This window comes from Colossoma macropomum, unplaced genomic scaffold (genome assembly GCF_904425465.1).
Source record: "Colossoma macropomum unplaced genomic scaffold, Colossoma_macropomum, whole genome shotgun sequence".
In the NCBI taxonomy this organism is placed as follows: Eukaryota; Metazoa; Chordata; class Actinopteri; order Characiformes; family Serrasalmidae; genus Colossoma; species Colossoma macropomum.
The window spans coordinates 9778212-9790647 of NW_023494784.1; the positions used below are offsets into that span (position 1 = coordinate 9778212).

The window sequence follows — 12436 nt, forward strand, 5'->3', positions numbered from 1 at the left end:
GTAAAATAGAATATTCAGATTTTTTATTTCCATATATGAAATGGTAATATATTTTTATGACTTCAGAACCACCTACTCTTGATCTGGAGTTCCGTGACACGCTCTTGGTTCGTGTTGGGCAGCCCTGCATTCTCCAAGGTCGCTACACAGGGAAACCAACCCCAAATATAAAATGGTTTAAAAATGATGAGGAGATTCAGGGAAATGAGGAGATTGTACTCACCAGCACCAAGAAGACTTTGTGTTTGACTATTGAGAAAGCTAAGCGTGATCACAGTGGCAAGTATACTGTGGTTGTGGAGAACTCAACAGGCACGCGGAAGGGCATCTGCACTGTTACTGTTGTTGGTGTGTTTTGGATCTTTTTTCTCTTTTAAAGAAGTTATATTTGACAGCATTTTTGCCTGTTTTTGCTGAAATGTATTAAATACATGTCATATAAAATATATTATTTTCAGATCGCCCACAACCTCCAGAGGGCCCTGTTGTCTTTGATGAAATCTACAGGAATCACATGGTCATTTCTTGGAAACCTCCATTGGATGATGGTGGATGTGCTGTCTCTAATTACATTATTGAAAAGAGAGATACTAACAGGGATCTCTGGATGCCTGTCACTGCATCCTGCACTAGAACAACATGCAGAGTTCCAAAACTGATTGAGGGCAGAGAGTACATTATTAGAATATGTGCTCAGAACATCCATGGCATTAGTGACCCTTTGCTGTCTGCAGAGACAAAAGCAAGGGATGTATTCAGTAAGTAATGGTTTCTGAAAAATTTTTCTTCACTAACACTTCAGCATTACTTCATTACTACTAATTTCACTGACATATGTTTTCCACTGTGCTGTCCACAAACAGAGGTGCCACATGCTCCAAATGCTCCAGTGGTGAAAGAAGTCTACAAGGACACAGCTCTGATTTCCTGGGAACCACCAGCTGATGGTGGAAAACCAATCACCCACTATATAGTTGAGAAGAGAGAAACCATGACCAACAGATGGATGCCTGTCGAACGCATCCTCCCTAAAACAGAATACTGGGTTCCAGATCTTCTCAAGGGATGTGAATATGAGTTCCGCGTCATGGCTGAGAATGTGGTTGGTGTTGGAGACCCCAGTCCACCCTCAAAGCCTGTCTTTGCTAAAGATCCTATTGGTAAGCAGTCAGGTTACTTATGTTGACTTCTGCCATAGAAAATAGTGTTACAGAGATTGTTTTTAATCTTTTTGTTCCCTCTCACAGTGATTCCAAGCCCACCAGTAAATCCAATGGCAATTGACAACACAAAGGACTCTGTCACTCTTTCTTGGCAGCCACCAAAGGACTGTGGCAGAGGCAAAATATTTGGCTATCTCCTTGAGTATCAGAAAGCTGGATCTGAGGAATGGCTACAGGTTAATCAGACTCCTGACTCTTGTCAGGAAACTACATTCAAAGTTGTCAACCTTGAAGATGGAGTACTGTACAGATTCAGAGTAAAAGCTGTTAATGCAGCTGGTGAATCTGAGCCTGCAAATGTTCCAGAGCCTGTACGGGCACAAGATAGACTTGGTAATTAGGAGCAATTTACATTATTAAATTGTCAATTAAATTAATTTTACATAATTAAATCAAATTATCAACGTGAGAATTGTGTTGTGTAAATTCTAATACCATATATTTTTTCATCATCTGAAGAACCCCCAGAGCTGCTGCTGGATATGGGCATGCCTCGTGAGATTAAAGCAATGGCTGGAACACACATTAAAATCGTTGCTGGAATCAAGGGTATGCCTTTCCCCAAAATCACATGGAAGAAAAATGATGCAGAGGTACCTCCAAGAGCAGAAATTGAAACTTCTGGAGTAAGAACCAAGCTTGAGATGCGTTACTGTAACCGTGGAGATTGTGGAGACTATACCCTCAATGCTGAAAATCCAGCCGGATCGAAGACAGCAACATGCACTGTGCTTGTTCTAGGTAGGCTTGTCCGAAATTTGATTTAACACAGGTCTAGATGAAATAAATGCTCTTTTATTTTCAAATTTCATCCATTTCTATCACAACCTATTTGTGGCTTTTTAGACAGTTTTTTGTATGCACAGTAAAAAAAAAATCTCTAAACTTTTCTATATTTCATTTTTCAAATCTCATGTACATTGTAAAAGATCGAATGATTCTTAAGACACCCAAAAATAGATACACTGTGTTAACATAAAAGTTTGGCAACTTATTATTCTCACATATAGTTTATTTAATATTTTGAAGATGACAGAACAGGAATCAAACACATGGCAACATTAAGCTGTGATGTTGCTTTTAACAGTTGCAAGACAGTGTCAAATTGGTTACAAAAATTTGTAAGACACTTATTTTTTGTTTTCTTTTTTCTATTTGTTTTCAGTTCCATAGCTGTTTATTGAAGATTTCACTTTACCAAAAAATGCATATATGTATGGAAACCTGTTTGCCACAGGGAGACAATGAGTATTAAATAAAAATGTTCTTGACATCTTAGTTTGAATGTCACCTTTTTCTGCATTATAAACATAGCAACCTTTTGTGCTGTTCTAGACAAACCTGGGCCTATTCAGCATCTGAGGGTGTCTGATGTTAGAAGTGACTCAGCTCAGCTTTCCTGGAAAGATCCAGAAGATAACGGTGGTACACGTATCACTAACTTCGTGGTAGAGAAGAAGGATACTGCTTCCACGCAGTGGGTGCCTGTCTGTTCAACATCTAAAAAGCGAAGTCTGATGGCCAAGCACTTGATAGAAGGCACAGCATATATGTTCCGTGTCGCTGCTGAAAATCAATTTGGCAGGAGTGAATATGTTGAGACAACCAAACCAGTTAAGGCAATGAACCCACTGTGTAAGTATAAACATACTAAGAATTAGTGACTGTGTTGTCATGAGTTAAGGTAAGCTGCCAGTAAAAGTGCAAAAATGTATTGTCTTTCAGTTCCACCTGGTCCACCAAAGGACCTGCATCATGTAGATGTTGACAAAACAGAGGTGTGGCTCCAGTGGAATTGGCCTGATCGCACAGGAGGAAGTGACATCACTGGCTTTTTGGTTGAGTATCAAGAGGAGGGTGAGAGAGACTGGATTGTCTTCAAGACTGTCAGCATTCCTGAATGCCATGTGACTGGACTAGAGGAGGGCAAAACCTACAGATTCCGTGTTAAGACAGAGAATGCAATTGGTCTTAGCCGGCCAGATACCACTGTGCCAGTCCTCTGCCAAGAGAAACTTGGTAAAATCAATTGTGTAATATCCAGTCATTTCAGTAGATATATATATTTTTTATACTTCTAAAATCTATATTGTATTTCTCTTTTTGCAGTTCCCCCAATTGTTGAAGTTGATGCGAAACTGATTGAAGGAATTATTGTGAAGGCAGGGAGCACGATCAGACTGCCTGCAATCATGAGGGGCATTCCAGTACCCACTGCAAAGTGGGTCATTGACGGAGAAGAAATTAGAACTAAAGGAAATACCAAGATTGACACAGACAGTTTTTCAACTGTGTTGAACATTGCAGACTGCACAAGAAATCACACTGGAATTTATATTCTCACAGTCTCTAACCCTGCAGGAAGTAAGACTGTTTCTATGAATGTCACTGTACTTGATGTCCCAGCTGCACCAATAGGCCCTGTCAACATCCTTGAGATCACTCCAGATTCCATGGTCATTGACTGGCGTCCTCCCAAAGACGATGGTGGAAGTCCTGTCATGAATTATATTGTTGAAAAGAGAGAGTCTAACAAGGAAACCTGGGGCGGTGTTAGTTCTGGCAGTACTGCCACAAGGCTTAAAATTTCTCGTTTGCAGAGTGGAGTTGAATATGTTGTGAGAATCCGTGCAGAAAACAAGATGGGAGTTGGTGCACCTCTTGAAAGTGCACCAACTGTGGCAAAGCACCAGTTTGAGCCCCCTGGCCATCCTGGAAAACCTGCTGCATCTGATATTGCTGAGGATGCACTCACTCTTGGTTGGACAATGCCATTGTATGATGGTGGTAGTCCTATTACTGGTTACATTATTGAGCGGAGACATAAGGGAGGCAAATGGATTCGAGTGAATAAGACACCTTGCAAGGAACTCAGATTTAGAGTTCTTGGACTTTTTGAGGGTAACGACTATGAATTTAGGGTATTTGCTGAAAATACTGCTGGTTTTAGTGGACCTTCACCTATCTCAGATCCAGCCAAACCTTGCAGACCAATCACAGTTCCTGGACCTCCAGTCAACCCTAAAGTTAAGGACTATAGCTGTACCTATGCAGACTTAGTCTGGATAAAGCCTACAAGAGATGGAGGGAGTCCAATCTTGGGATACATTGTTGAATGGCAGAAAGCTGGTGGTGAATGGGAGAAAGTCAACAAAGATGATTTGATTGCACAGTGTGCTTATAGAGTCAAAGGACTGACTGAGGGCACAGAATATAGATTCCGTGTTAGAGCTGTCAACATGATTGGAGATGGTGAGACAAGAGAAATCCCTGAGTCAATTATTGCTAAAGATATTCTTATCCCCCCAGAGATTGAGATGGATGTCACATGCCGTACGCATGTGACAGTCCGTGTAGGACATAATATTAATATTACTGGATATGTGAAAGCAAGACCTGATCCTGAGATTACTTGGACAAAGGGAGAGAAGGTTTTAGAAAAGGACAAACGTACCACTCTAACAAATAATTTCCCTGTAGTGAGTATGCACATCAAGGAAGCAACCAGGGCAGATCACGGAGTGTATGTTCTTAAGGCTGTGAATGACAGTGGTGAAGCCTCAGCCAACATCACTGTAAATGTACTGGATAGACCTGGACACTGCAGGAATCTTGTGCTGACATATGTGACCAAAAATGCTTGTATGGTGAACTGGGATGCTCCTGAGGACAATGGAGGCACTGAGATTACAAATTATATTGTTGAGTGTCGTGAGCCAAGCATTAGAGCATGGTCAATGATCTCTTCTGACTGCACCAACCGCAAAGTAAAGGCAAAACTCCTAGAGAATCATGAATATTTGTTCCGTGTATCTGCAGAGAATAAGTGTGGTCCTGGACCAGCAACAGAAACCAAGACACCTATACTTGCAATTGATCCACTTCAGAAGCCTGGTGAACCAGAGAACTTTCATGTAGCTGATATTGGAAAGAACTTTGTTTTCTTGAGGTGGAGAAGGCCAGATTATGATGGTGGCAGCCCTAACCTAGGTTACATTCTGGAGAGGAAAGCCAAGACTGCTGAAGAATGGGAATGCTTACATGATAAAATACTTAAAGACACATTCTTTATGGTAGACAAATGCACTGAGAACCAAACATATCAGTTTAGAGTTCAGGCAACAAATGATGGTGGGAAAAGCAACTGGGTGACGACATCCGAAATTCTTGTCAAAGAACAAATTCAAAAACCAGTCCTTGACCTCAAATTTGCTGGTACTATAGTGGTTAAAGCTGGTGAATCAGTCAGACTTGAGGCAGCTCTTAGAGGAAAACCACAACCTGAGGTCAAATGGGTGAAGGACAAAGCTACAGGAGATAACCCAAGGATCAGCATCGACACTGGGGCAGATTACTCCAAGTTCCTCATGACCAAAGCTAAACGTTCTGACACTGGAAAATATGTAATAACTGCCACAAACTCAGCTGGCAGTTTTACTGCATACGCAACTATAAGTGTTCTGGACATACCAGGACCTGTAAGAGACGTCAGGGTTTCTGGCATTTCCACTGACAAATGTAGAGTTGTGTGGGATCCTCCAGAGGATGATGGTGGTTGTGAGGTTGACAGCTATATCCTAGAAAAATGTGAGACTAGAAGAATGGTTTGGTCAACTTACTCTGATTCAGTGGTCACTAACTACTGTAACGTTACCCGCCTTGTGGAAGGTAATGAGTACATCTTTAGGGTAAGGGCAGAAAACAAGATGGGAACAGGTCCTCCAATGGAGAGCAAGCCTGTTACTGCCAAGACACAGTTCAGCAGACCTGGTCCACCTGATCCCCCAGAGGTCACTAAAATTGGCAAGGATGAGATGACTGTTATTTGGGCCCCTCCTGAAAATGATGGTGGAAAATCCATTACTGGCTACATTCTGGAAAGAAAGGAGAAGCGTGCTGTACGATGGGTTGCAGTTACAAAGAGCCCTATTTCTGAGAGGCGTATGAAAGTAACTAACTTGATTCCCAACCATGAATATCAGTATCGTGTTAAGGCTGAAAATGAGGTTGGGTTGGGAGAACCAAGCAAACCCTCAAGACCTATTGCTGCCAAAGATCCAATTGGTATGTATTTCTAACATTTTTTAAAGGTCTTAATTTGTACATGACTCTTGCATTTTTCTTTATGATATACATGCTAAAATGGTTGCATTTATGAATATTTTAGAGCCCCCTGGTCCTCCTGGAAGCCTGAAAGTGGTTGACAGCACAAAAACTTCAGTTACACTTGGCTGGGTCAGGCCAGTGTATGATGGTGGTGCCCCAATCATAGGATATTTGGTTGAGATGAGGGATAAGATTGAAATGGAAGGTGAACAAGAGAGAGATCCAGAGGAAGGCTGGTCAAAATGTAACACTAGTGGACAGCTTGTTCTCACTGAATTTACAATGCTCAATTTGGATGAGAGGAAGCAATATGAATTCCGTGTCTCTGCACAAAATCAAGTTGGCATGGGCCGTCCAGCAAGACTTAAAGATGCTGTGTCACCAAGAGAGATTCACGGTAAGGTGTTTCCTCTAATTCTTAAATGTACGTGGTTACTTTAAAATAGTGCACTGTATCAAAAGCCAGGTATTTAAAAATATATTTTTATACAGAATTACCTGAAATTGATCTGGATGCCAGTTTGAGGAAGGGACTCAGTGTAAGAGCAGGATGTCCCATAAGGCTGTTTGCTACAATCAGAGGAAGACCAGCACCAAAAGTGACCTGGAAACGCATGGGAGTTGACAATGTTGTCAGGAGAGGTCATGTGGATCAGATTGATACAATGACCTTCCTTGTGATCCCTGAGAGCACACGTGAAGACTCTGGAAAATACTCTCTGACACTCTCAAACCCCTCAGGAGAGAAAGCTATATTTGTTCGTGTAAAGGTCTTAGGTATGTTGACTAACAGTTAACATTTAATAATAAAATATAAGTTAATAAACAAATGAAGTTTAAGAATAGTACTCTGCCTGTTTCTCAACACCTTTAGCATCTGACTTGTTTATGACACATAAATGCAGTAACAAATATGTAATGTTTAATAGATACTCCTGGGCCTGTTGGTGGACTGGAGGCAACTGATGTCACAAAGACATCTTGCCAGCTCTCTTGGTTACCTCCAGAAAATGATGGTGGCAGTCCAATCCTGAATTACATTGTTGAAAAGCGTGAAGTAGATAGGAAGACATGGACAAATTGCACTAACGACTTAAAGAAGACAAGCTTCAAAATCACAAACCTGACGCCTGGAACTGAATACTACTTCAGGGTCATTGCAGTAAACAAGTATGGTATTGGGGTACCAAAGGACTCTCCAAAATCCTACTTGGCCACAGATCCAATGAGTAAGTGACTTTATACTGCATACTTTTTCATGAATATTAATTTTCATAATATACTGAATACAAGTCAATTACCTTCCAATCGATTCTGCCCTAAAGGTGAACCAGATCCTCCAAAGAAGATGGATGTCTTGGAGATCTCAAAAAACAGTGCAACACTTGGCTGGGTAAAGCCTCTGCGAGATGGCGGAGCTAAGATAAATGGTTACATTGTTGATTATCAGGAGGCTGGCCAACCTGAAGACAAATGGACAACTTACTCAGTTGTAAAAGACTTGAGCATTGTTGTTGTTGGTCTGAAAGAGAACACAAAGTATAGATTCAGGGTTGCTGCCAGAAACTCTGTAGGATGCAGTCTGCCAAGAGAGGCTGAAGGAATCTTTGAAGTGAAAGAACAGCTGAGTATGTATTAAAGAATGTCATGTAGCTAAATTTCCCATTTATCAGTTTTACCAAAATGACATTTTATGTTTCACACTCCAAATTATACTAATTTTTTATTCTAATTTTTCAGTGGCACCAAAGATTATCATGCCTGATATGGTCACTGCAAAGGCAGGAACAAAGTTCAAAGTTGAAGCGCTTGTGTATGGCAAGCCTGTTCCGGTCACTACATGGAAGAAAGGAAGTGATGACCTGGTTACATCTGATCGTCTGTTTGTGCAAAAGACATTATCTTCATCTACGCTCATGATTAAAGATGTAACAAGGAAAGACAGTGGTTATTACAGCCTATCTGCTGAGAACAGCATTTCTAAGGTCAACCAAATCCTTAGAATCATAATTTTAGGTAAGTAACCTGTAAGGGAAAAAAGTGCACATAGAGAATCTTCCTAACAAATGCATTGTGACAACTGAAATGTCACTGTTTCCACCAGACATCCCTGGTCCTCCGGAAGGTCCCCTGGAAATTCTTGAGGTAGACATTGATGCCTGTACCCTTGCATGGAACTCTCCAACAGAGGACGGTGGTAGCAACATCACTAACTACATTGTTGAGAAATGTGATATAACCAGAGGTGACTGGGTCCCTGCTGTGTCCTCTTGCACCAAGACCAGTTGTCGTGTTGTAAAGCTCACCCCTGGCAAGGAGTATGGCTTCCGAGTGCGTGCTGAGAATCGCTTTGGAGTTTCAGAGCCAATCTACTCTGAGAAAATGATTGCCAGATATCCATTTGGTAGGTCTGGTTGACCACTAAAATATATATAAAAAAAAAATCATAGGTATTATAGGTGTCACTAACTGATATTAATCAATGTCATTTTGAAACAATTTTAGAAAATATGGCAGTATCTATAGAATACAGTTCAACAAAAATTCAACAAAAATGTAACTCTTGTTACAGATCCACCCAGTGAACCAAGGAATTGCTGTGTTAACAAAATCAACAAGGAATCTGTTGTTTTGTCCTGGGAGAGACCGACCAATGATGGTGGTAGCCCTATTATAGGATACTCCATTGAGCGTAAGGAGAGAAATAGCATTCTATGGGTCAAGGCAAATGAGACCCTTGTTCGTGCAACTGAATACTCCTGCTCTGGCCTTATTGAGGGTCTTGAATATACATTTAGAGTGTCTGCTGTGAACAAGGCGGGACAGGGCAAACCAAGCAAACCAACAGAGATCATTACAGCAAGGGCCCCAGTTGGTATGTATAGTAAAGGGAATGTGGATATGTTACTAACATTCCTTAATGTCATCTGACAATGTCATTTTTATCAAATTTTTATTAGATCCACCTGGAAAACCTGAGGTCCTCGACGTAACAAGGAATTCTGTATCTCTTGTCTGGAACCGTCCAAAACACGATGGTGGTAGCAAACTCATTGGTTATTATGTCGAGTCTTTGAAGCTTCCCGGTGACAAATGGATTCGTGTCAATGCAAGTAGTCAAAATGTGCCAAAAGAGGACTACATTGTCACTGGACTTGAAGAGGGAGCCCAATACAAGTTCAGAATCATTGCAAAGACAGCAATTAATGTCAGTCTGCCTTCAGAAGAGTCTGATGTTATAACAGTGATTGCAGAGCATGGTAAGTATTTTTCCACTCAAATTTTTAATTTTTATCAACATCAGATGCTTTAAACAAAGCAGCTAATAATATCTCCTTTTTGTTCCACACATTTCAGTTCCACCAAGGGTTGAGATTGGTCTAGAAATGAAGAGCCTTATCACAGTCAAAGCTGGAACAAATGTCTGCCTTGAGGCTGAGGTTTATGGCAAACCGCTACCAAAAGTGACATGGAGGAGAGATGGTGTGCCACTGAAACTTGTTGAAGGCATAAAGATGTCTCAGAAAAGACATCTCTTCCTCTTAGAATTGTTCTCTGTGACAAGGAAGGAGTCTGGAGAGTACACAATTGTTGCTGAGAACCCAAGTGGCACTAAGTCTGGCAACATTAAGCTGAAAGTATTAGGTAAGTTTTTTAGCAATGTTGACAGTGCCATTAATAATTTAATAACACCTTGTTTCCCCTAGCATATTGGAGTTATTCTACAACCATGGTGCTAGCTAGCATTAGTGTAGCTCTTACTTCAGTTGTCAAACAAGACTTTTTTTCATCAAAGAGCACCTTCTAAATATGCAAACAGTTTTCCTGTAAAAATATGTTGAACTTCGCAAAAAGTGGTTAAAGACTATTGAAAAGGACATTAATACATCACAGAAAATATTCATAGTAGTGCGCAGTAGTGCAAACCTGACTATTGCAGCACTATCACAGGAGAAGAGTAACCACGTTAAAACAGCTGTTTCCATGGTTAACATTTTATTTTGACACGAGTGCCACTTTAAATAAGGTGTTCACATTTATCAGCTCTACTCTTATCACAAATTCTTTCTGAAATATCAGAGGACGCAAAGCAAAAGCTGTTATTTCTGGGAATTTTAAATAGCTGTATTGTGAATTGCTATTGACAGCTTGGTAAAAAATCTTTCCACAGACAAACCTGGACCCCCAGCATCAGTTAAGATCAGCCAAGTTTTTGCTGACCGGGTTAAACTGAGATGGGAGCCACCCCTTTCAGATGGTGGTGCTGAAATAACCAACTACATTATTGACAAACGTGAGACAAGCAGAGCTAACTGGGCTCAGGTTACTTCCAATCTTAGTGGCCACATCACGGACTGCTCAGTGGAGAAACTAATTGAAGGCCATGAATATGAGTTCCGCATCAGCGCTGAGAACAAATATGGTGTTGGTGACCCAATTGTCACTAACTCTGTGATTGCCAAGAATCCTTTTGGTAAGTATTTATATTTCCTACTTTTATTTACATTCATTCTAAATGCACAATTTATTGACTAAAAATATTAAAATTATTTTGAGATTCATAATTCACCAATGTCATAATTGCGATGTAATTCACACATACAGATGTTCCTGGACCGTGTGACCCTCCAGTTATTACCAATGTCACCAAAGACCATATGACTGTAAGCTGGAAGGCTCCTGCTGATGATGGCAAGGCCCCGATCCTTGGATACATGGTTGAGAAGCGTGAAATTCAGGAGGTCAATTGGTCCAAAATAAATAGAAGACCTGTCATTGATAGAACTATTAAAGCTGGAGGTCTCACTGAGGGTTCAGAATATGAGTTTAGAGTTATTGCTCTCAACAAGGCTGGTCTTGGTAAACCAAGTGATGCCTCTCAAGCTGCACTTGCAGTGGACCCATTGTGTGAGTAAAGTTCCCAATATATAATCCACTTTTGTCCACCATTTTATCAGTTTTGAGACACGTTTATCTTTTCTTTTTACTGCAGATCCTCCTGGCCCACCTGCTTTTCCCAAAGTTGTTGACTCTACACATAGCTCAGTCAGTCTATCCTGGACCAAGCCTGCCTATGATGGTGGCTGTGAAATCTTGGGCTACTTAGTTGAGGTAAAGAGAGCAGATTCAGAGGAGTGGTTGAAATGTAATATGCCAAAGAATCTCCAGGCGACAAAGTTCCTTGTTAGTGGTCTTATCGACAACACTGAGTATCAATTCCGTGTGACTGCTGTGAACAAGATTGGCTACAGTGAGCCAAGCGAAGTTCCCGGGAAGCATCTGGCACAGGACATTTTAAGTATGTGAATCCTCAAGCTGAGTTTCTACATGTACATGAGTTTCTACAACTACCTGACTCACAATTTTCTAACGGCTTTTTTATTTTAATTTTCTTTTAGTTGCTCCTGAGGCTGAACTTGATGCAGATCTTAGGAAAGCACTGGTATTGCGTGCTGGAGTTACAATGAGAATCTATGTGCCAATCAGAGGTCGTCCTGCACCAAAAGTAGCATGGAGCAAGGTCAATGCTAACTTGAAGGAGAGGCAAGGTCTTACGATCACCACAACTGAATGGGATACATATGTATACTGTGAGGACATCAACAGATATGATGCTGGAAAATATGTACTAACCCTTGAGAACAGCAGTGGCACAAAGTCCTACACTATTGTTGTCAAGGTCTTAGGTAAAATGTTTTTTTTTTTTGTTTTCTTTATTTTTAAAGAATTATAGCCCAGAAATTGCCTTTTAAAGCTATAATAGTCTATCTATAGTAGTTTTAACATATTTATGTCACTCTATGTAGACACACCTGGACCACCACTCAATCTAATTGTCAAAGAGACATCAAAAAATCATGCATCCATTACTTGGGATGCTCCACAAGTTGATGGCGGAAGTCCAGTGAAGAGCTATGTTGTTGAAAAACGTCTAGCAGAGAGGAAGGCATGGACCTGTGTTGCTCCTGAGTGTCCCAAAACATCTTTCAGAATTCCTAATTTGGAAGCTGGAAAAGCCTACTGTTTCAGAGTCTCAGCTGAAAATGTGTACGGTATTGGTGAGGGCTGTGAGACAGCTGGACCAGTGAAAGCCTCAGGTGAGAATT

At 40.8% G+C, this 12436-nt stretch overlaps 1 protein-coding gene across 1 annotated transcript in view; it reads left to right on the forward strand.

Moving 5' to 3' along the window:
- The window catches only part of ttn.2 (titin, tandem duplicate 2), a 180173-nt gene that overhangs the window by 118519 nt on the left and 49218 nt on the right, over positions 1 to 12436 (forward strand). The window contains exons 169-190 of the mRNA XM_036572840.1: positions 67 to 348; positions 459 to 758; positions 864 to 1160; positions 1248 to 1556; positions 1683 to 1964; positions 2559 to 2858; positions 2949 to 3242; positions 3333 to 6287; positions 6391 to 6726; positions 6822 to 7106; positions 7259 to 7558; positions 7655 to 7957; positions 8070 to 8345; positions 8434 to 8733; positions 8902 to 9204; positions 9290 to 9589; positions 9687 to 9974; positions 10501 to 10803; positions 10935 to 11237; positions 11323 to 11628; positions 11729 to 12016; positions 12137 to 12427. Of these exons, the coding sequence (XP_036428733.1) occupies positions 67 to 348; positions 459 to 758; positions 864 to 1160; positions 1248 to 1556; positions 1683 to 1964; positions 2559 to 2858; positions 2949 to 3242; positions 3333 to 6287; positions 6391 to 6726; positions 6822 to 7106; positions 7259 to 7558; positions 7655 to 7957; positions 8070 to 8345; positions 8434 to 8733; positions 8902 to 9204; positions 9290 to 9589; positions 9687 to 9974; positions 10501 to 10803; positions 10935 to 11237; positions 11323 to 11628; positions 11729 to 12016; positions 12137 to 12427 (9201 nt within the window). The remainder of the gene's footprint in view (positions 1 to 66; positions 349 to 458; positions 759 to 863; positions 1161 to 1247; positions 1557 to 1682; positions 1965 to 2558; positions 2859 to 2948; positions 3243 to 3332; positions 6288 to 6390; positions 6727 to 6821; positions 7107 to 7258; positions 7559 to 7654; positions 7958 to 8069; positions 8346 to 8433; positions 8734 to 8901; positions 9205 to 9289; positions 9590 to 9686; positions 9975 to 10500; positions 10804 to 10934; positions 11238 to 11322; positions 11629 to 11728; positions 12017 to 12136; positions 12428 to 12436) is intronic.